The 23,526-nt window shown below is 43.8% G+C and overlaps 3 protein-coding genes across 4 annotated transcripts in view; 1 reads left to right on the forward strand and 2 right to left on the reverse strand.

The window, feature by feature from the left end:
* FANCD2 (FA complementation group D2) overlaps positions 1 to 13,055 on the reverse strand; it is a 55,023-nt gene extending 41,968 nt beyond the window's left edge. Inside the window, exons 1-11 of the mRNA XM_074878832.1 lie at positions 12,928 to 13,055; positions 12,048 to 12,137; positions 11,160 to 11,294; positions 9,851 to 9,918; positions 8,891 to 8,994; positions 8,279 to 8,342; positions 7,142 to 7,194; positions 4,547 to 4,625; positions 3,656 to 3,780; positions 2,108 to 2,195; positions 1,023 to 1,127 (exon numbers count right to left, since the gene is read on the reverse strand). Of these exons, the coding sequence (XP_074734933.1) occupies positions 1,023 to 1,127; positions 2,108 to 2,195; positions 3,656 to 3,780; positions 4,547 to 4,625; positions 7,142 to 7,194; positions 8,279 to 8,342; positions 8,891 to 8,994; positions 9,851 to 9,918; positions 11,160 to 11,294; positions 12,048 to 12,114 (888 nt within the window). The 5' untranslated portion in view covers positions 12,115 to 12,137; positions 12,928 to 13,055. The remainder of the gene's footprint in view (positions 1 to 1,022; positions 1,128 to 2,107; positions 2,196 to 3,655; positions 3,781 to 4,546; positions 4,626 to 7,141; positions 7,195 to 8,278; positions 8,343 to 8,890; positions 8,995 to 9,850; positions 9,919 to 11,159; positions 11,295 to 12,047; positions 12,138 to 12,927) is intronic.
* Positions 13,056 to 13,101: 46 nt separating this feature from the next.
* EMC3 (ER membrane protein complex subunit 3) lies at positions 13,102 to 18,813 on the forward strand. The gene is made up of 8 exons (XM_074879386.1): positions 13,102 to 13,341; positions 13,569 to 13,626; positions 14,436 to 14,529; positions 15,239 to 15,343; positions 15,983 to 16,064; positions 16,216 to 16,295; positions 16,913 to 16,995; positions 18,565 to 18,813. Exons 1-8 carry the CDS (start codon positions 13,187 to 13,189, stop codon positions 18,691 to 18,693), a joined length of 786 nt encoding a protein of 261 aa, XP_074735487.1. The 5' UTR covers positions 13,102 to 13,186; the 3' UTR covers positions 18,694 to 18,813.
* A 2,188-nt stretch (positions 18,814 to 21,001) lies between these two features.
* USP4 (ubiquitin specific peptidase 4) overlaps positions 21,002 to 23,526 on the reverse strand; it is a 48,232-nt gene continuing 45,707 nt past the window's right edge. For both annotated transcript variants that reach the window (XM_074879387.1, XM_074879388.1), the window contains one exon: positions 21,002 to 23,526. In XM_074879387.1, the coding sequence (XP_074735488.1) occupies positions 23,425 to 23,526 (102 nt within the window). In that variant the 3' untranslated portion in view covers positions 21,002 to 23,424.

A 23,526-nucleotide genomic window follows, 5' to 3' on the forward strand; every position in this document is an offset into this window, starting at 1 on the left:
TTTTAAATTTAGGAAATGAACCAGTAACACTTTGCTCTTCACCCATCATGTCATGTCATGATGTTGCAGATGCATGCAAAAAGCAGAAAGGATTTCTTAAGAGTTTCTCTGTGAAATCCCCACCTATATCTGCTGTATGCTGCTGTGAACTAGTTTTATCTTGTTTAGCAGCTGAAAAAGATATATGACAGCCATGGGAATTCTGGGGCATGTGAGTTTACCAATCTGACTGCTGTCAAATTGCAGTGTATCAGCACAGACTGGCTTGCATGTTATAGCCATGCTGTTTTCACAGTGGTTTGTTTCCCTGAAAGATTTGGGCAGATCACAGTCCTCATCTGGCTTAGGCTGAGGCTTCCTCAAAGTATGAAAAAAATCATGTTCAATAATTCAGCAAGGCTGGCTCAACAAATACATTTGGCTCATTTAAAAAAATATTCTGAGTGTGTTTCCTTAGATAAAGCAACTTCAAAAACTGAGGAAGCTTACATCTTAGAATGAAAATGGTCCTCCAGGAGAACTACCCTTGTAGAAATGCTTCCAAAACATGAACTCAGTGGAGAAAAGAAGAGAATTACCAAGTTGCAGTCCTGTATCTGTGGATACTTCTGAATTTAATACCCTTAAAAGGTCGGTACAATGCACAGTTCTTAGATCAAATTTAGAGGCTGCCATTTAACTACAGCTTTCCAGTCTAAGAGTTTAACTCAAGACAATTTGACTGCTTTCAGTTCTTTAAGATGTTTACACCAAAAAAAACTAATTCTAAGAACAAATGAGAAAATACGATAGCCAGCAGAAAGGAGGAGGTTTCAATTCTCAGGCATTGAAGGCATAACCAAATCAAAGTCAAAGGACAGATATAGTTTCTACTTGCGCTTTGATCCTTGGTAATATTAAAAATTTTACTTGAAACCATTAAAGCATACACCTCCATGTGTGAAGCAACTGCTCTCTGTTAAAACATGCACTGGATTAGACAAATTACTGGTCTTTATTTAGTATAGAGAAAAATACTGTACCTCTACTGCATCTGCTGCCTTGACATTATGGAGGATGAATTTTACTACTACAGGCAAATCTTCCAGTTTTACAGAAGGCACAATGGTCATGGCAGACTGCCGCACCTGAGGGGAAAGCAATACTGGATCAGCTGTAAGACTATGGTTCACAGAAACACAGTTATGTTAGTGGGAAAGAATCTTTGGAAGTTTATAGTCCAACCTTCTGCTCAGAGCAGGAATACTGTCAGTACTAGATCAGACTCACCCTGGCTTTGTTAACTGAGTCTTGAAGATATCCATGGATGGAGAAAACCCCCAAGCCCTGCCACCTCTTTGATAATTTATGTCAGTGCTGCAGACCCTAACTCATTTTTCCAAATGTCCAACCCGAACCTCCTAGGTTGTAATTTGTGGCCATTGCCCCTTATCATTTCATTTGGCACTGCTGGGAAGAGCTTGGCTCCACCATTTTTTAACTGGATTTCAAAAGGGAAAAGCATGGAAGAGGGGTAGCCTGTTATGCAGCACTAGTCTTTCAGGACTACGTAAAATAGTATTCAATGCACTCAAATCAATTTTATTCTATTCATAAGAAGCCAAAATGCAAGAAGTGAAACAATCCAGCATGTCCAGAAGACACAAGGCACATCATCTCTTCTCCTTTATCAGCATTTTGCAGAGAAAAACTATGACTATGCAATTACTTAACCACCAGTCTGCCTTTACTTAGAATATAGCAGTCTAGTCTGGTCACTGTACTTCAAAGAGAATTGGTAACAAAAGCAGGTTTAAGATAGGTAGTAAAAATTTACTGCAGCAGGACAAAGTGCTCTTGCATTTGCTAAAACAGCTATGTTTGAAATTCCTGAATGCATACTGTAACAGCCAGAAAACTTCTCTCTGCTCCTCACTGAACCTTTCATGCATATTTCCAAAAAGAGGTTTAGCTTCTCTGACTCCTTTCCAATTTCAGAAAGATCAGGACTTTTGAAGGCCTATAGGAGTCAGATTTAGCAAAATACTTTGAACAACCAAACAGTTCCAGCTCTTGTGTTGCTACACAGGGGCTGGCTTCTGCTCAACTGCTCAGTAAAAGCTCTTACCTCAGCCAGAAGGCCTGCATCAAGGTCCAGACGAGAAAGGGCATCCAGGATTGGAACTGTTAGCCGCCTGCCCTGTTTTAGTAAGCAGCTGATACACAAGAAAATAAATGATCCTCTTAATAGAACCATAAATGGATCTTTAGTAAATTGTATGATTCCAGTAGTTTTCGTGATCATTGCAAAAAAATCTCTGAAACTGACAACATATGCCACTGGCATTATGGAAAACTTGCTCCCTAAATTACCACTCCTCTCTGAACACACTGAATTGTGATTCTGTGGCTGCTGATTAGAAGCAGATATGAAGAATCTACCTTTTTCAAATCCTGTAAAAACAGGAAACATGGTCAAAGACCTGGTACAAGCCTCGAAAAGTGGAAGGTCCTGGGGTCACTATAAATAGAAAAAAGTTAGTGATGTTGCTGGTATATGATTTAACCACAAACATCACTTAGGCCTGATACCTTTTAGCAACACTTGTCCTATGGACAGGCCATCAGCAAAGTGTAATTGAGATTAGCACCAAAGCCAAGGACTGAATCTGTCTCATGTGTGACCTCCTCCCTAGTCACAGTATTTGCTTTAAGAATTGCAAACATGTAATGAAAGGCACAATGGACCCAACCAGATTCCATTTAGTTCAGCCTCATTTTCCCAGCACTGGTCAATAGGGAACAAACAGACTAAGAACTGCACAAAAAATTTAATTATGTGGAGCTTTTTTATCTAGAAGCTGAGACAGCAAACTGAGAACAGAAACACAAAGCTACAATTACTTTTGCGAGGGTACAAGGAACAGAATGCACCACTTGCAGGTGTAGGCTGAAATAACGACCACAGGTTTGAAAAGATAACTAGCACCAGCATAAATGTAAGTGATCTGTGTAACAATAAGAATTAGAAACACTGATATGTATCATGAAATATAGGCTAAGACTACTGAAAAAAAATATTGTGTAAAATGAATACACTATTAAAAAAACCAAACAGATGTAAGGGCTAGCTTAAGGTAGTGCTCTCTGGGAGGACAGCTATTGGCATTAGGTCCCCCTGTTCTTTGGGTCAGTAAATATGCTTAAGAAATGTATAAGAAATAGCCAGAAAGTTCTGCCTCATGCACCTATTTATTGTGTTGTGGGATTTTTTATTAATAAAAACAACGTTGACCCTTATTGTAGCAGAATCCAAGACAAACCAAAAGCTGTCTATAGTAATATCCAAGTGACTGATCACAGACTGATCCAACAAAATAATGAGTACTTAACGGGATTCTACCTGTGCTGTATCCAGGTAGTCAAGAGTTTAATAATTTTTTAGATAAAAGCACTTTTGGAGCATTTACACCTCTCTTCAAGAGCATAACAGCACAAATTAAATGTGCTAAGCCAGTGTTAGCTTCCCTGAATGTTACCGTTAACAGAAACAGACTGGTGTCCCACTACTTCAGTCAGTCCTGGTGCAGCCTGCATTAATGCATGATGTCCTTTTCTGTGAAGTGCAAGGGGAAAAAAAATAAAAACAAAAAAACCCCAACCGAATCATTTGTACCTGAGCTCTCTGGCAACCTCACTTTGCTGGGAATCCTCCAGGATCTCAGGTAAACTGGTGATAATATCATGCTGGATTGGTACTGGAGAGACACTAAGCATCTGCATTAACTTCCTGACGAGATGCTGCAGACAAGAGGAACGCTTGTAAAATGCATGAGTCTCACCGTGAGCAAAGAGGTTCATTTGCATGGCAACAATATTATGCATGTAAGGTCACTCAGTAAATCATTTGTCTGGATTTATGCCAACTGTCCCTTAACGCATTGTCCTGTTGAAGTCGTGAATCATAACATAGATTTTTATGGAACACTGCTATTTTACCAATGCCATATCCAAGACAGGATATAACTATCTTGGTGAGCAAAGGAAACCGAGAAACATAACAGCAAGCTTCTCGGTGTTTAGTATGACTTCTTGATTCAGTTAATTCTGGGACTCTCTAGTAATAGCGCTCCAGTACAAAGTAACCCACAGAGACTGACTAACTTAGGGAAAGGAAGAAAGAAAAGAACCACCAAAGCAAGAACAGAGAATTCATCCCCAGATGCTTGCAAGTATCCAGTATCTCTTGTTGAAATTAAACAAGAGGGGATTGTAACTTCCTACCAGCAACAGCTTTAAAATGGGGTCACCCATGTGGATAGATACGTACAGATACAAATTTATGAAAAAGGAGACTTAGAGCGAGGGAAGAAGAAAAATAGTAAAAGGGAATGTTCAAAAGTCACTGAAGGTCATCATAATAAACCAGAACGAATTAAATCTCTCCTTCAGCATGTGAAAACAACATCAGTTCTCATTAGCATAATAATTTATCTCATCCCACCTGAGAGGCGTTCCAGAAGTTGACTGGAAAAACCATACATGTGATTGCACCATCAGTACCCACCTGGCTGTCAAGAAGCCTGTCAAGCCATTTAAATTGATTGACAATGAGCCGGGGAAAATTTGTTCCAAAGGTGCCCACGCTAAAACAGCAGAAAGTGAAACACAGATTAGTCAAAAATACAGACAGACTCATTAGCTTTGCTGCTGGTCAGCAGGACCATGAGATGCAATTCAAATTAACCAACTAACAAAATCATACTATGAAAATATCATTAACACCCCTAGGGATTTTGGCACCACCTAGGAAGAACCTACTTCTTACTTGCTATGCAGACAAAGCAGGGATACTACCAGCATGTTTCAATACACCACCAACAACAACACCCGAAGTTATGGCACAAAAAGCAAAACATACAACGTGACCTTACTTCAGATCTCCTGTGCTACCTACCGTAAGAGTGGCTACACTAGCTTAGCCTAAATCTCCTTGGAGCCCAGTATCCCTGTCCTCAACTGCAGTCAGTATTAGATGCTTTTGGATAAGTTTTGGGTAAGTGGGCATTCACAGAGCAATCTTTTCACAGAGTTTCCATTGAGTGTCCAACAATAAGCAGTTTAGCAAATCTCCAAGGCAGAAGCCGGTACCCACTCCATGTCTGCTATCCAGCAGTACATTTATCCTCCATTAATTTCCCTAAGGCTTTTAAAAAAACAAACAATATCTTGTGTAATTTCCAACCTCTATATTCTCCAACACTGAATTCAACAGGGTTATTATGCATAACCTGAAAAAGTACTTCTGGGGTTTTTTTGTTTGTTGCCTTGCATAGTTACAAACAGTGGTTAAACATTCCTCAATTACCTTTTCTAAATCTTTCTTGCTTTTACAGACATCTATCATCTCTCTGCCAGCCATTTCCTTTGAAGGCAGGCAGAACCTATTTTATTTAGAATATTTTTCCCTACTTACATAGAAACTGTTCTACTATATTTTTGTGACGGCCTGACCAGAAGTGCATGCAACATTCAAAATGTGACTGTACCATGCATTTACAGTGACATGATGTTTTCAATTTTGTTCCCAATTCCTTCCCTAATACTCTTTTTGCTGCTTTTTCTACTGCTAAGCATGAAACTAATACTAAAAATAAGAAACAAAAAGAAGCACCCATACGAGATACCTTTCCTCAATGAAAACACTGAGTTTGTCATTGTATTTATACAATCAGGATTATTTTTAGTCCGATTTTTTAAGAAAACAAGGTTTATAGAGCTGTACTGTCTAAGATGCCCTCCCTCTTCTATAACTTCTGGTCGTGCTGGTCTGTGAGCACACGTGTATTAATAAGCTGACTGTTGCCAAATCGCATGGATAAGCTAAATTCTCCCTATGCTTCCTACAGTGAGTCAATAAATTGAACATCCTCTGTCCAGGCACTGACTGGCATTAAACCTGTAGAGGTATGATAGGTCTGTGCTTTTACATCAGATTCGGGAGAAATTGGTCAGTCAGTACAGGTGTGGTTACAGACTAGCTGTAATGAATGTTGTTTCTTCTCCCATAATTAAACAAAACAAAATCCAGGAGGAATTCCACTGAAAAAACTCTATTGTTCTTCACAATTACTTTTAGATTATATTATCCTGGAAATTGTTACCATAAATTGTTACCTCACTTTTCATTTCCTTTTTCATTTGTGAACATGCTGAACAACCCAGATCTCCATGGGAGCATCCTCCTTCTACTGCAAAATGGACCACTTATTTCTTTTTCTCCCCCCCACCATTTTTAACTGGTCATTAATACACAGGAAAAACTTGACTCTTCTTACAGTTTAATAGGAGACAAGTGTAACAATATCAATTTTTAAGACTTCCTAAATGGTTCACTGCACAATTAGCAGCTTATCACTTTTACACCCAAGATCCTTTAGAATCCTTGGGTAAAAACAATTCAGTTCTTGTGACTTTGTGTTAAACCCTCCTCTAAAAAGACTGCAATCTGAGACAATTTCTCAGACTCACCCTCTGTACAGCATTTGTACCCTGCTTGATACTCAGTACTGAATCAAACACTGTATCAGGAACAGCCTCAGCTTCTTTCCCTCCCTTGATCTGCTCCACTAACTCTGTAATGAGCATCCAGGGCACTGGAAGAAGAGCTTAAGTGTTCAAGTCTTGCCTATGTTGCGCCTCAAGATCTCTCTCTGCTATGATTTTCTACATTCAAAAACCAACAGATGCTTTTTCTGTTTTCCTTGTTTGAACACAATCTGCATTTTTAAAAGGAGGTCTGTTTGCATCTAGCAGCCTCCTAAAATTCTGCCAGCCGCTTTGATCTTTTTTTAAATAATGAGACACGCCATAGTCCCTCTGCTGAAATACTTCCCAAGCTTGTGCCAGGAGCTAAGAAAAGCATAATGAATCATGAGGTATGTCTGTATTTCAGATTCTATAGATCTGTCTTCTGCTTTATGCACCCACAAGTTTAAAGTCATGGTACCTCACAGATAATTTTACACATGTATGAAGTAAAAAACGTCAGTGCAAACAGGCATTCAGGTAAATTTGAAGTAACAGTTAAAGTCAAACAGCTGGTGATTGTCCAAAAGATGAAATTTCATTTCAAGACAGAGAGAAGACAGTCTATACTCACATGTCAAAAAAGAATTCAGGGATCTTTTCCAACAACAGTGTTATAACAGCAGGCTAGAAGAAAGGCAAAAAGACAGCGTTAGGATGATGATTTACTGCTTGTGCTGCGGCACTGCCACCAAAACTGATCTTTCACAAAAGATGAAATATGCACAAAAACACTCAAAAGGACCAATAAAAATATATCCTGTATAAGAAATCTCTTGTCTAATGACAGAAAGGACGCATATAGTCTGAAAATCATAAATGCTGAGAGTGGTATAAACTATCCACATAATCTAATAGAATCAGAGCATACAGGCAGGGTGTGCAATTCCTCTGGGTCAAATGAAGCTCTCTTTCTCAGACCCAGCTGAGCTGCTTTTCACCACACAGGAATTGAAAGCATCAACTTTAGATAAGTTCAAAACCAGTGTCCACATGCTTTTGCCATTCCCTTTGCAGGTCTAATTCTTCTCCCCTTTAATCCTGGACCAAATGCAATTCTAAAAATTTATTTAAGACATTTTAATTATAAGAGGATTTAAATCCACAGCTGCTCTCAGGTTTCCTTGCCCTGGTGAGATATCCACCATCTTCAACTCCATATACATCTTGATTCAACTTGTATACAACTTAACAGATCTTGTTCTTGCCAGCAGGTTGCTCAGCATCTTGCTCATTTTTAAACGCTTCCAAGATTCAAATTCCTCCAGTAATGGAGTTTCCATCACCTCTCTAGCCTACCTGTTCTAACACTTAAAGTAAACATTCTCCACAGTGGAAGTGGTTATATCCTATCAGAGTTTCCCATGATTGACTTGAGCTGTCATCTCTCAGCCTGCCCCTGTTCACCTCTGAGAAGAGTCTGGCTCTGTTTTCTCTACACCACACAACTAGATATTTAAAGGCCACACAATTTCCCTTATTCTCCTCTTGTTAAGACTGAACAAACCCAGTTCTCTCTATCTCTTCTTCTATACCATGTGCTCCAGGCCCTGAGCATCTTTGTATCCCTAAAGAAACAAGAAATTGGACACTATTCCAGGAGCAGCCTTATCTGCCTCACACCCAGTTCTATTAATCCTCTACTTACATAAGCAAAAGGATCCCTAAATAAAACACCACCACTGTAAAGAGCAAACTAAGGTGTCCATACCTGTAAGATCTTAATTCCAAGAAGCAGTTTAATGAGGCTTTCACAGTATGAGTGCACCAGAGTCCTGCAAGATGAAAGATTCCACCACAGTTGTAACAAAAACATGCTAAGAGAACAGACTGTAACTGTTTCCACTACTGTTTTTTTCTTGAAAAACACTTACAGCAACTTCTGGTAACATATGGTAACCACAGACACACAAAAAAAATTTTAAAACTGCACTTTAGCTCTGAACGAGCTTACTCTCTACAAGACTAGTGTGAGCTGGAAATGCAGAAGTCTCTGTGGTTAAGCTGTATCTCCCGGAAAAACTGTCAAAAAGCAGATGACCTTCACCAGCCTTGTCAAATTTTTTTCCCCCAGTATTTGGTTCTTGCCATAAAACGTCATGGAGCCCAACACATGCCACAGGCAGCTAGTAAATTCCATGACTTACCACTTTAACCTTGCTGCTATTCAACAGCAATGTGTTACACTAACCACTTTTGCATAAGAAACGAGTCTGTATCAGCTGGAGCTATGGCCTTTCCCTCCACTCTGCTCAATGCTACATGACATTTAGATAAAGACCAGCTCTGACTGAAGGAGAAGACAAAATACATTTTCTCTGACCTTGACCCCTCAGTCCGTACAGGAGTGCATGGCAAGAGGCAGTTCTTGAACTGGTTTCTGTCCTTGATATGAGATTCCAAGCCGCTGATAAATTGCTTCACAACCTGCAAAGCAGAGAGAAGTTATTCACTTCCTGAAAAGATGCCCTGATCTACTGCTGTCTTTTAGGATGCTCTTTGTGAGCAGATGATGAGAACATGGAAGAGCTAGACAGGGAACTGCAGAGAGACAGAAACTATGATGGAAGGAAAGCTGAATAAATGAACTCTAGTCTAAAGCATTTTGAAAAGGAAACACTAGTTGTTCTAGAAAATAACTCTAAAGCAACAGTCTCAGATTTTGCTTTGATTTAAACAGGCTTTGCCTTTCTTCCTGTTCAGCTGAGACAGCAACATTTAATCTGACAAGAGCTGCACGCAAAAAATATCTGCAGGATTCAAATCACCGGCCTCAGGACTTTCACGCTGGGCTTGTTGACTGGAGAGGAGCACCACATTGTGGCAGTTTTAATGCTGCCAGCTCCCAGCCAACACAAAACCAAACACAGCTTCCACTAGAAAGTCAAGCAAATTATTTTTCTCCCTTAAGAGTCTTTGTCTATGGAATAATATTGCCAATTAATTACTTCAACAGGGCAAGGTGGTGGAAGTGCAGCACTTTTGCTTGGAATTACGCAAAACCAAACTTGGAGCATGTACACCATGGCTGATTTAACAGAAGCACATGCTGGTCATCTCTGTGTCTGACCATTCGGATATAACAACTAAGAGACAGACACAGCAGAAGGACAAGGCTGGGAAAGCAACGCTGAGAGAACAGGACCACAGAAATCCAAGACAAGCTCCGATGTTGCATACTTTTGTATGGGACCAGCAGGGACAGGCAGCTGCATTTACATCTTTTGCTACACAGCAACCACTTTTAAAGCTGGCTCCTACCAAAGCCCAGTCCGTTACTTACGCCTGGGTAAGTAGGGTGCTTCTCCAGGCCCAGGCAGAGCTTCTTCTGGAAAGCCATTTGATCTACAGCTAAGGAGAAAGTTTAAAAAGAAAATAAAGAACGAGACACATTTTATCCATACAACATCATAACAACAGCTACTCTAAGTGCAAGCTCTCAAGCCTGTCCACCAATACTTCTGCAAAGTCCAGTTAGCAGTGATATAGAAATATTGAGAAATTAAGCACATGACTAATAAGATGACTAACAATATTAGGCCTAAGAATTGTCTGTTTAAGCTAAAGAATGTTGAGCTCTGGGAACAAAGACGCAGGCCCATGAAAACAGAGATAGAGGCCCCAAGGACAGAGGAGGTGAAACCATGGCAACAGAAGATAACGGGCATTTTATGACCCAAAGAAATGAGTCCAGGCCCAAGGATGCACAACACTCTTCAGGTAAGGAGGATAACGGGCGATTTGACCAGAAGGGACTGGTTTTGAGACCTGGCAATGTTGAAACTGGGGAAAAGGTGACAAGGAAGGCTACCAGCCTTCCTCCTGAAGACCTCCGAAGACCACCACCAGGAGGCAACGCGCAGGCGCAAGAGTGATATAACTGTTTCAAAACTGCTGACACAAGTCTTTTGAACTAACCACACCTTAGTCGTACATATGTATGTTTGTATTGTGTAACCCTATGAATATGTATAAGGTACCTGCATTTAAGATGTAACCTAAGGGGCTTGGGTGTGCCCATTAGGTGGAGAAATCCCCCGTGCACCCAGTGCCGCAATAAAGAATGCCTGCTTTCTAATACTCTAACTCTGAGTCAGAGAGTTCTTCTTCAACTGGCTTTTCGGTATCAGCAGAAGCCCAAGTGGTACCACAACTTGTGCTTTCTCCAGTCTGGGCTGAGAGTAGCTAATAGCATTAAAACGGCTTAATACATGAATTCCTGAAGGAAGTCTGAGCTGAAAGGCGACATGACATGTTCTTTCCCCTGTTTCAGAGCTCCTGCCTCTGTAACTCAATACTGTAATCACAGATGCAGTCTAACCTTATTCCATATACCTCCAATAATCTTTCAGAAGTCTTTTGACTGAGCATGTATACACCCAAAAAGATGGTATAATGAGTCTAGGTGATGCACTGAATTTAGCAGAAACTGTGCAATTCAAGAGGTATATAACAAATAAGAGGCCAGATGAGGGTTTGCTTGAACTTTGGAACAAGCTGGCTCAAGCAAAGTAAAACACATCTTTACTGTGTACCAGTCATCTTTGCAGGCTTTCAGATACAAGCAGAGAGAGCAAGTGTTAAACCCATACCTATTTCATTCTGTCCCTCTCCAGCTTTCAGAATAATTCCTGATGTTCTAAGGAGCTCTTCAAAGATTCCCTCATCCTCCACTCCAACATGGGCAAGGGCCTTCTCCTGTTCAGAAATCCTTGACTTCTTTGTTTCTGAGAAAACAAGACATGCTACATCAAATATACTCTGCAATAAAACCAGTAAGGATCCTTCATATAAACAAATAATTCAAAATTAACCTTCCAGTAAGAAATTAGAAGAACACGGGAACACTTAAGGGACCAGACTAACAAACTGTACTGCTGTCTGACAGCAGTCATGAGCCAACCCTGATGCCAATGCGCTGTTCCTATAAAGCAGTTACCCCTGCAGCATGACACCAGAAAGAAACATTCCCTACTCACCCCTTTTAGTGATCCATAACCAAAGACAGTTAAGATACACCTTCAGTGGCTTACTCTCGTGGGAGACATACCCACTAACAGGTTATGAGCAATGCTAGAGCATACTTCCCTCTGGCCCAAAAAGCACAAATTTAATATAGGTTTTCCCACCACACCTGTCTCTTAGGTATCCACCCATCTGCTAAAGCAAAAAATAACTATGTTCCCTCCAGCTACACAGAGAGGTTATTTTGCTTTTGATCAAATGTGATTAATCTGCAGACTCTGAAGCTCAAGATAGTAAATGCTGATCGAAGGTATGAGAGCAGAAGGACTACGAAAAGATATGGCACTGCTTTTAGCATTGTTATTTTATTGTGATTTTAAAAAGCGTTTAAAGATCAACAGTGTCATTAACAATGAGCATTACCAAAACTGTCATTTTGGCCTCTTCTCTGCCTGGGACCCACTGCCTCTACCAATGGGTCTCCATTCCCCATAAGATTATACCTGAGCACCTACTTGGCAAGTCTGTCTTGAAGTTCTCTTCAGAAGCATCAGTTTTTGACAATTTCCTTTTTGAAACCATGGTAACACAACCTTGGCTGGTGCCTATAAAAATGCAGGAAAAAGACAAGTGAGCAAAGGAGACATGACTTTAATTCATACTTTTTTAAGCAAATCTAGAATGTATTAGTGAATACTGAAGAGAAATACTTCAGAAATTGAAATTGCCCAAAGAAAAGCTCAGTGCCTGATTAACCAGTATCACATATTTTTCTGCTGTACAGGTTGAGATTTTAGAGCTTGTCATATTTAAATAGCGTAACACTTCACTTTTTCTAAAATTCAGTTCCTCATAAAACAAGGCTTAGCTTTTCTTTCAGATGCCAGGCAAATTAAATGGCAAGTTAAACTAAGATCTCTCAGATTGCATCTAAACTTGTGATCCTCCCCCCATGCCCAGGCAAAGCTACAAAGGATTAGCAATTTAGCACTGATGAGCCCAACCACGTTAGCTGACCCTGTTCATGTTCCTAACCCAGTACAACTGCAAGAGGAGCTGTCGGCACAAACCTCCATCTGACTCATCCTCTTTTGGTGGGTGGCAGTGTTTAAAAACCATAAATCAATCTTGGCTCACCTTTAAAACCTAAAAATTACTTTAAAAAAATATGTCTGATCATCTCATGCCCAATTTCACCTATTTGGCAGAGGATGGTAAAATGAGTTAGATAAAATATCAGAGTGGAAGCAGAACAATTCCCCAGAAAAGCGGGATGAGGCTTTAGCAGCTCCTCTGGAGCCGAGGCGCAGACTGACAGGCCGACGGGGAGCGCTGGCTCCCGGGCAGCCCTGTCTGCTCCCGAATCCCTGGAGATTTCTACGGCAGTCAAATTACCTCCCTTGGCTGTTTGTCGGGCACTGCGGGCTACACAGAACTTCCGTCACCCTTCCCTTGGTTATATCCGTCTCCTCAGCCGGGACAGGCCACCCGGACCCTGAGGCCGGGCCCGCGGCTCGCGCTCGAGCTTCCCGCCACCGGCGCGCGGTGACGTGTTTCCGGCGGCGGCGGAAGGGCTGGGCCCGGAAGCGGAAGCGGGGCCGGAGCCGGGGCCGGGAGCGGGACCGGGACCCCCACCGGGACCGCCACCGCCACCATGAGCGAGCCCGAGCTGCTGCTGGACTCGAACATCCGGCTGTGGGTGGTGCTGCCCATCGTCTTCATCACCTTCTTCGTGGGCATGATCCGGCACTACGTCTCCATCCTCCTCCAGAGCGACAAGAGGCTCACGCAGGAGCAGGTGTCCGACAGGTCAGCGCCGCCGTCGCCGGGACCCCCTCGGCCCGGGACCCCCTCGGCCCGGGCCCCGCCGCAGCCCGCACCCCCTCGGCCGCGGAGGACGTGGAGCCGCCGCCGCCTCACATCTGTCTGCCTTTCCCGGGGTGCCCCCGGCCCGGCTCGCTCCCGCCCGGCGGCCGCGGGGGGCGGCGGCAGGCCCGCTCCCGGCGGGCCGCTAACACGACATGTCTCTTTTCCAGCCAAGTCCTGATTCGGAGCAGAGTCCTTCGGGAAAACGGAAAATACATTCCAAAACAGGTACGGAGCTGCGCGAACGGCCATGTGCTTCCCAGAGAGGATAACTCGGAATGAGGTCCAAAGCCAGCGGTTGTGTTAGTGGCGTGCCCTGGTTAGAGGCGCTCTCGGATATGGGGCGGCCTCTGCACAAGGGCCCCGTGGGGTCAGGCGGCCCGGCAGGGTCTCCCCCAGCCCAGAGGAGCGTCTAGAAGTGCAGTCGGTAGCAGATGCTTAGGAAAACTGGACACAGGACCCCTGTACACATCTCTTCCCTGACATTAACGTTAGCTTCCACTGCTTGGTGTTGTAACTGCATACTGAAGTGAAGTCTGTGCCCAAAACATTGTGTTTAATATCTGCCAAGAAACACCCAGGGATTTAGTAAGAGCTTGGGATAACCGAGGGAGTCGTCCAATGCCAGCTGTAATGTCTACTGAACTAAAAGTCAGTTGCTCGCATTGGCTGAGTTGCTGCCAAGTTATGTACACTGTGAAATCGGAAGTCAGCTCGGGGGAGTGAAAATGCCAGATATACTGGTATCGGTCAGAGCCAGCAAGAACTTTGCACAGAGCGCTAAAAGCTCTTCAATCATTGTGGATTCTTCTTCAGAGGATTCTTCAACTTACTTTAAGAATTTCAGAAAGCCAGGGAGCTGGTGCTCCAGCAAAACAGAAAAGTGAGCAGCTTTAAAGCATACGGGCAGTGAAGTACCTCTCCAAGAAAGGATGTCTTATGAAAGAGCTCATAAGATGTCTGTGTGTCTGAGCAAGAAATAATGCTGCTGTCCTTTCATTTCTTATGGTGTTAGCATTGGCTTTTTTTGTTTTCAGTCTTTCCTGACCCGGAAATATTTTTTTAATAACCCAGAGGATGGATTTTTTAAGAAAACAAAAAGAAAGGTAGTGCCTCCTTCACCGATGACAGGTATGTTAAGGTACCATAAATATAACCAGGCAGAAAAACTCTTTAATTTTCTCCCAAGGTAGGAAGGTGAATCAACTTCGTAAAGAGCTCAGTGAATGTGAGGGAGGGGGTGGGGCTGTGCAGCTGTGTATTGGGGAGGAGGTGGGGAGAGATCCCTCTCTGGTAGCAACATGTTGGGTCACTTCATTCTGCTTAACTTCAAACTCCAGCTGCCTGCAGCGTCTCAGGAGACCACAACCACCTCAGCGCCGCCAGAAATGGGAAGTCCTGCTCTCATTCATGTGCTTTTGTCAGTTTTTTGCACCAGCTTCTGCAGGACCTTCTCTAAACTGATTTTGCTTATTAATGCGGCCAAAGACCTTAACAGAAAATTAGCTGATATTGTCATTTTTCTAGCTAAATCAGCTCACAGAGGGGTCCAGCAAGTTCAACAATTGGAGCAAGGGATGGGGTCAAACACAGACAAAGCAGCTGGGGTCAGACACAGCAGAGAACACAAGACCCTTCTGGCAGCAGCAGCAGCCGCCACTACCACGCTGGCTGCTCATCTCATTTTCCAAAGTATTTTACAACAGTGGAAAATAATAGATATGGGATAGGACTGTTATCTCTCATTTAGTTTCTTAATTAAAATAGCTGATGTAGGTGAAGTAATCTCTTTTCCCTTTATAGATATACTGCTGTTTTACATGAAATCTTTGCATTGCAGATCCTACCATGTTGACAGATATGATGAAGGGGAATGTAACCAATGTTCTGCCTATGATCCTCATCGGTGGTTGGATCAACATGACGTTTTCAGGATTTGTCACGAGTAAGTGTCCAGAATAACACAGCCCGTGGGTCTGCTGCATTTCTGACTATGACCTCAAGGGTCTGGGCCGCATCAGAGCTTTGCTCCTCTACCTGAAAGCAGTCAAGTGGAAGCAGCGTGCGTTTGCGGCACTGCCACTGTTCGCTCCGTGAACGGCGCTGATGTGCCTGCCCCAGCATGAAGGAGGGAAAACTCTTTTCAGAGTACCAGCCATGGTCACACAGAAAATAGCTCATGTATTAGGGAACAATTGTAGTGACAATATTTAAATTTATTAAAACTGTGAGTTACTGAGTAATGCAGGGTGAACATATACTTCCTTAAATTCATGGTTCTGGTGGGTTGGTTTTTTTTCCTTACTGTTTATAGCCATTTCCTTAACAAAGGACACTCCCCTTCACAGTCACTGAAACAATACCTGTGATGGTTTGGCCATCTAATTAAGTTTCAAAAAGTCTTTTCATATTAACATAAATACAGAACTACAGCTTTTTCGAAAGTATTTGCTAAGTTGTTATTGTTTGCATTGCATTCAGACCACATTATATTTAATAAAAGAAACATCTACTAGCTTTGCCATTTGCTCTGCAATTATGTAGTGTCACTGTGTGAAACTGGGCTTTTTTTTTTATCCTGCAGCAAAGGTCCCATTTCCTCTGACGCTGCGTTTTAAACCAATGTTGCAGCAGGGAATTGAACTGCTCACTTTAGATGCGTCCTGGTAAGCCTGTGTTCTCAGCAAGCAAGGTTGAATATTCACTTGGAAAATTCTGAATGTGCCAATAACCCTTGAGTGGCCTGTGCATGCTTCTGAAATGAGATCACAAGCCAGCTTTAAACCAAAATCAACCATGCTTGTTCTGATTTATCAGGGTGAGCTCTGCTTCCTGGTACTTCTTGAATGTGTTTGGACTCAGAAGCATTTATACCCTCATCTTGGGCCAAGATAATGGTAAGACACTGTCATTTCTCTGAAAGAGCTGGCTTCTCCTTCCGTGGGATGACTTCTGAGGGAGGCTGGGGAAGGATTTCTAAATTTCCAGCCAAAAAGCTCTTGAAAGCCTTTCCCACTTCTGTGAGGTTACTCTGCACTGGCCAGGTTTGACATCACCTGCAGCAAGTACCCAGGTTGTCTTCATCAGGCATTAGCTAACTGCTCATAAACTTCCATGGTAGTTAACCCATGCTTTCCTTCTCATCAAATTGGTGTGCAGAAATTTTGCTCTCAAGCTCCCTTTTATTTCTAGCAAGGGTCAGTTTTAAGGAAAGCTGCAAAGATTTCTTAAGGCTAGATGCAGGGCGGGACAGATACTGTTTCTGAGGTTGCTGCGAATGTAGAAGACTGTCTTTTCCTCCATTTGTCTGTGTATCTTATGTAAACTTAGCTAAGAAGTAGCAGGTGAGAACAAGCTACCTTGTGAGAACTCTTTCTGGTACATTAGTATTGCATTCTGGGTGTTTCTGCAACTTTCTGGTTTATCGCCAGAAAAGAGCCTGGTGGCACTGTGCTCCAAGAAATGCTGTTTAAATGACACAAATAAAAATGAACCTCTCGTTTCTCTTTTGTAGCTGCAGATCAGTCTAGGGTGATGCAAGAACAAATGACAGGGGCAGCAATGGCCATGCCAGCAGACACTAACAAAGCATTTAAGGTACGGTACTTCCACCTGCACTCCTGTTTGCTGTGAGATTACAGGATTGTAGGCTGTATGTAACTCATCCTCTCCCTGTGTCAAGCAAGGGAATCGCTCTGGATTCCTGTTCCTAAAATTAGAGCTGACAACTGATGAAGGGTATGGAAGTTGCCCTGGGTCTGGCAGAGCTCCAATACCCTGAAGCAAACCTGGATCATTCCTGATACAAAAGCTGAATTCATGTGCCATCTTCTGCTTTTGCAGAAGATTTTTTTTCTTTTGCTTGAGCTTACTTCCGAAGCAGTAGCTGGCTCACAAAAAGTTGTGAAAATAGTGCAGCTAAGCACAAGTCCAGCAGGCACGTGATGGAACTTGGGTAAGAAAATCAATCAAGCAAGTCAGCTCAACTGAAAATATTTGAGGATTTGACTGTGTCTTGAAGTTCTCCTAAGCAGCCTCTGTAGACACTTGCTTATTAGACTGCCTCCACCTTTCACAACACTAGTTTATGCATGAAGGGAAGGTCCTGGTTTCTGGTTTTATGTACTATAATACAGATTTACCCACAGACAACCTGTTACCTGAGAAGTCAGGATCACCTGCTCCTGCAGTTTCTTGTATTCAGTAACCTTCTTGGTTAAAAAAAACCCACGTCACCCAGGCAGGGGCTCAGCAAGGGAGGAGGGGGGCTGCAGTCTGCAGCTCTGCTGGAGCAGGGGCTCTTCTGTCACAAACTGTCAGCACTGAGATGCAATTCCAACCACTACCATGTGCTCTTCTGGCTCATGTTCCTCTGCTTCCTTGCTGGTACTGGCTATCCAGAGCCTGCAGCCCTGTAGGGACCTAAACCTGCTGCACCATCCCCAGCAGGAACAAAGCAAGCAAGCCTGTACTGCAGGAGAAGTGTTCTGGCCAGGAAATACAAATCTGCTGCTGGGCATTGTGTGACATGATTTTGCAGGCTGCATGCAGCTTATTCCACAATACTGGACCAACACTTCATGGACTAAGAGGAGGAGGGATTTGTGTTCATAGGTGGTGGAAAATAAATAGTGGGGGAGATCATTTTTATATTTAGAATGAAATTCTGTTCTTCGGTCTTGAGCTGCTGAGAACACCTGGCTTAATGAATTAATAAACTGCAGCCCCAGGGAGTTTGTTGGTTGGAGAGCAGTCTAATGAGGCACATCAAGTCTGTGATCAGTTGCAAAATTTTTAGCCTGTAACTGTTCCATCAAATGCCTCTGAACTGAGGAATTAACTAACCACAAAGCACTTGACCCCTCAGAACAGAATTGGCTGTTTCTAGAGACAGCTATTTTAGAAGAAATAGACTATTCCAGAAGGTTAGAGGGTTTCAAAAAGTAGATAATGTATTTTTTCTAATTTCTATGAGGTACTTATGTTGGCCAACTATCTAATACACAGTTAAGTGCAAAACACAGATTTCAGAGTTGACAGGATTGCCAGGTTCTTAATAGAACTTAGGTTTTGTTGCAGTTTTTAAGGTAAGCACTGTTTTTCATAGTTCTTGTCTAAATAACACTGTGTTGCTTTCCTTTCTCTACCTGTTTATTATCAATGCAGACGGAATGGGAAGCTTTAGAATTGACTGATCATCAGTGGGCCTTAGAAGATGTAGAAGAAGAGCTCATGGCAAAAGACCTCCATTTTGAAGGCATGTTTAAGGAAGAACTTCAGACCTCCATCTTCTGACTTGGAGAATATGCTTTTGTCTCTTCTTGTAAAAGCAATTTGAAGAGAAATCTGTTACTTAAAACTATATAATGTATTTTAGCAAGGCTGAGAATAAAACACACCATGTTCAGAACTGCATTTACCTAACTTTGATTTGAGCCCCAGGACTGAGTATGTTGTATTTGAGCCAAAGGCTCTTGGTGGGGGTTTCTAGCTGGAGTTCTGTTTCACTTTCTGGGAAACGTATGCTGGAGAAGAGACCTAAAACTTTTAGTTCTGGTACACAAAGAGCAAGCTTGCTTGAATTAAGGAACTTAGAACTTCATGAGACTGAAAAAGTACAAGCAGTGCCTGTGTTTCTGGTTTTATCCTTGTAAACAAATGCACAGCTAGTTATCCTTTGCTTTTGAACAATTAAGTCATCATCATCTGATTAACAATTCAAAACTGACTTAGTGACAAAGTATCTCATGCACCTTCAGAAGCAGTGTGGGATTCAGTTTCTGAAAGTGGTGGTTGTCCTCCTTCTTTATACTTGTTTCTCCTGTTAAAATAATTGGGGTTTGAAGCTTCTTCAAAGAAGCAAACGCAAGAGGGAGCCCATGGCAAAGCACGGGACACCTCACCTTCCTCTCATCTCCAAGCCTGCACCAGGGCTCCCCAGTGCTGCAATCGGCTGCTTCTGCCCCTGTCAACCTGCTGGTGGAGCCACCGGTGCTCATGAGGGCAACTTCTGTCCCCCTCTGCTGCTTTTGTTCTGGGCCAGAGCAGCTCCTCAGAGGTGTTTGGGCAGAGGAGAGCCAGAGATGGCGTTTCTATGCAGAGGTAGCAAACACACAGTCTCTCCCTGTTAATTTAATCCTTCCCAAGTCCGTGTATAAGCACCTCAGACTGGGTAGAGGCCCTCCCGCCTGCCAGGCTGGCAGCAGGACCAACACCCAGCAGGGTTGCCTGGCTGCTCCTGTAGTCCCGCTCAGTTATTTACTGTGCCAGATGGGGAAAATAAATACTTTGTTTTAAACCTCCTGCCTGCCCATCTTCTTGCACCATAGAGAACAGGGAGCAACTGTTCCTGGCTTGTCCTGCAGGAGCTCCTCAGATCTCTCTTCTCCAGAGAGAAAAGTCCTAAACTGGGAAAACACTTCTTAAACAGCAGCTCTTCCATACTCTCTGGCTGTTATTTTTTCCTTCTCTGTATTCTAAGCCCTTTTTTTCAGGGTGAAGTTGCACACCCTCTTCAAAGCAGGAGCTGAACCAGGACTGACACACAGCCTTCTGTTGTTACCAAAATCATCTCCCCTCTGAGCAGGAGCCGTAGCTCAGATATGTTCTTTTCTGCCTCAGAGACCTCCTTCCTGAATGCTAATGACTGCTTCACCACCAACACAGCCTGTGTTCCAGGTTATTTCTCCCTCCCTTTCGCAGCGGGGCATTTCATTTCACTTCATGTCCTCAGCGTTCTTGTATAAGCCGTTCCTGCAAGCCTGCACGCTGACACACAACACCCAGACACCTCCACATCCAAAAGCTGCCGCTTCGCTTTCCCTTCTTCCCATGACGGGTTTCAGGCCGTGCTTTGGAGGTCAGCATTTCACAGCAAAGCTCACCACCTGCTGTTCTACATTAAGGCTCTCTTCTAACCCTCTCTGAGGCTCCAGCTAGGATCAAGCTCCTTCACTATTACACTGTAATTGCAACATGAGGATTTAAAACCTCCTTACTGGGGCTTCACAGCCCACCTTGACCTGCAAGATTTTGACAATCCCCCAGATTCCCTGCACGCACCCCAGTGCTAAATGCACACAAGCCTGTTGCATTCAACTTCCTCTGGCTTTTCCAGCCCGCTCGTACACGTGTTCATGTTGCCTTGAGGAGGAAATTGCAGCAACTATAGGACAGCTATGTCAGTGGCACAGCCACAAGCAGCCCTGATATCCCCAGAGAAAATGGACAGGAGGAAGGCCAGGAACTGCCCCCCACCCCCTCCCCCAAGATCCGCAGAGGAAGAGGAATGATGAGGAAGCCATAGCTGAGGCCTCCCAGTGCCACAGAAAGATGAGGATGGGCTTTGCTACAGCACCAGGCATCAGCAACCCAGCACCACAGGAGAGAAAAGGCAACCCTGGAGTGAGCACAAACTCTCAGATGTATGGAGCGGTGCAGGCAACGGCTGCTCTTCTCCCAGATCCCCACTGGCAGAGCAGGGAGGGGTTGGCTCTGCAGGACTCGCTCTCCCCCAGCCAAAAGGGCTCCTGGAGCACCAGGCATCCCCACAACCAGCAGTGTCAGGTCGCATAATGAAAGCTGCAAATACAACAAAACCCAGTTTCAGTGCAAACCACTCTTTAATTTTCCTCTTTGTACAATAGAGCCAGCCACTTACAAAGTGCTAGTCTAAAAAACAGGTCTGGTATTACAGCACACACACACCAGCCAAAGCCCATCAGCTCAGAGGCAGAGAAAGTAAGAGCTGGGCCACTTTTTCTGCAGTACAACAGTCTGTTCAGCATCTGAGCATTGGAGATTTAGCCCCACTGATGCATTTCTCAGTATCAGCACAGGTAGGGAGTCGAGGAGGATAACAAAGGCTAATTCAAACTGATTTTTCTTTTATAAAGGTCTTTTACTCCCCTCCTTTTCCTCTCTTCCCTGTTTTGAAATGCCCACATGCTTTTCTTTCAGGGTAAAATGAACAAAAAAATGGTGATCAGAGTAATTCAGTGCAGTGCTACAGCTTAAAAATTGCTTTTTGGATGCTCCCGTCAGCAACAAGGGAAAAAACAGAAATACAATATTAAGAGTTGTAAAAATTCCAAGCAACCCCAAAACCAGAAAAGCAGAAGCAACTAAGCAATTCTGATCTCAAAATTCAGATTTCCATGCTTTGAAAGCAAAATTCTATAGAAGAGGATCACCACCTTAGTGTGTCAGCTAGAGGCAGCCCTCCCTCCTCCTCTCCCTCGCCTTCCAGTGCCCTGGCTAAGGGGCTGCACGGTGCTGCCCTCCCTGCCCACTGCTTGGAGCAGAAGACAGCGAGTAGCTGGCTGAGCTTTTGCTTGGCTGCAGCACAGCAGAGGTGCAGGGATGGGCACACAACTTCCTATGGGGCTTGTCACTGGGAGCTGCAGAAAGGGAGCTGAGCTGGCATATTTGGAGTTAAATAGATGACCACTGTTATGTTGACCATCAGAACAGTCAGCATACAGTGGGGACTGTGCACAGAAGAGCGAGTGGCTGCAAGCACACCTTCCGGGGGGAAAAAAAGCAGGGCAGTAGCCTGTCTTAGCCTTTTGTTCTGCCAACACACTTGGCTCCAAGAAGGAAAAAATCCTCCTGTTCAGTTAACCACCTTGAGCTAGATCTTTCCTTAAAAAACACAGACTAAGGCTCTAGATTTTTCCCATTTTTCACATGGAAGACCAGTTCTCCACTGAGGACTGACTTATCTAGTGATCACAGAAGTCCTCATTCAAGAAGAAAGCTGGACTCACATCCTACAAGTAACACAGACAGTAAAGGAGGACAGAGGGAAGAGCATTTGCCAGTTGTGCCAAAAGGATGGAGCAGAACTATCAAACAGGTAAGGCAAAGAGAGACCTTGGACAGGACCATCACACCCGCAGCCTCACAGAAGATGATGGGGTGGGGGATCTAAAGGGCAGCACTCCAGGGAGGAGGAGAAAGGCTGAAAGAGCAGTCCAGAAAAATAAGTCGCAGGAGAAAGGGCTGAAAACTTACACACACAGTCCGTTGCATTGGGCTGTCATCCTTACAGGCAACAGCTCTGGGGACACAGTGCTGAGCTTTGCTGGAGAAAACACTCCAAGGAGTCACATAAATGAGCAAAAAAGGATAAAAATGCTGCCACTGCACAAACCATAGGAGAAATGGTGAAAGCAGAAAAGTGCTTACAGAGCAGCCTGGAAGCGAGGGGTGTAGATGGATGGAGAGGACAAGAAATTGCCAACCTCGTGGATGATATTTTCTCTGCAGAAGAACGGGAGCCAGAGCCAGAACAGCTGCATCCTGCATCGCTGTGGGGATCAGCCTGCACATACACCACACCACAGGCAGGTGTGATTCACTTCTGGTGAGGTTCCCTACATTACAGGATTTGGTGTTCACATGAAAAAGGCTGAGTCAAAACTGCCCAGAAGAGCCTCAAATGCATCAGGGAAAGGACACAAGAAAGAGAAACATTTGTTCCTTAGCAAGGGGACCAAGGTATGATGGCAGAGACTGCAACAGACAGGTCAGATGTACAAAGATTTGAACCGAGCTTCCAGAAAGGGTGCAACAAGCCACCCTGACACAGGCAGGGCCCAACAGCAACACCAAAGAGTTGGCAGGAAGCCCCCAAGCCGATTCACAGAATCGTACCCACCGTACTCCTCCACGGGCCCCTGCAAGGCTCAGCTGTGACCAGGCCTCCAGCTCAGGCTGTGCTCTCCTGACCCCAGCTACAACCCTCAGCCCCAGCCCAGCCCCTGCCTCTAGCCACACAGCTCAGCCAGATTTTAAAAAGAACTTTATTGAAGCTCCAATATATATTATTTTTGGCCTCTAAATACCCAAGTGTGAGCACCTATTCCTGGCTCTCCAGTGCTATTCTGCAATACCCAGCACTGAATCTTTCAGTGCCAGATTTTCTGCTTGACTCCTACAGAAGGAAGAAAAATTTTCAGACGCCTCAGGCATGGCTTTAGAAGAGCAACCGCTAACATGGTGGCCGAGCGCTGGAGGAGATGTTTAGTTGGTATCCATGCCGTCACACTCTTCTTGGGGAGGAGATGGGGCAGTATGTTCCTCACTGTTTCGGCGCTGATAAAACAGCACATACGCAGCTTTTGT

Source organism: Strix uralensis, chromosome 10 (genome assembly GCF_047716275.1).
Source record: "Strix uralensis isolate ZFMK-TIS-50842 chromosome 10, bStrUra1, whole genome shotgun sequence".
Taxonomy (NCBI): Eukaryota; Metazoa; Chordata; class Aves; order Strigiformes; family Strigidae; genus Strix; species Strix uralensis.

Excerpts from the sequence above, each read along its gene's own strand:
- EMC3 (XM_074879386.1), top strand. The coding sequence starts at position 13,187 with ATGAGCGAGCCCGAGCTGCTGCTGGACTCGAACATCCGGCTGTGGGTG. Across the intron at positions 15,344-15,982 it reads GTTTTCAGGATTTGTCACGA|CAAAGGTCCCATTTCCTCTG; the intron begins GTAAGTGTCCAG and ends TTTATCCTGCAG. Across the intron at positions 16,996-18,564 it reads ACACTAACAAAGCATTTAAG|ACGGAATGGGAAGCTTTAGA; the intron begins GTACGGTACTTC and ends TTATCAATGCAG.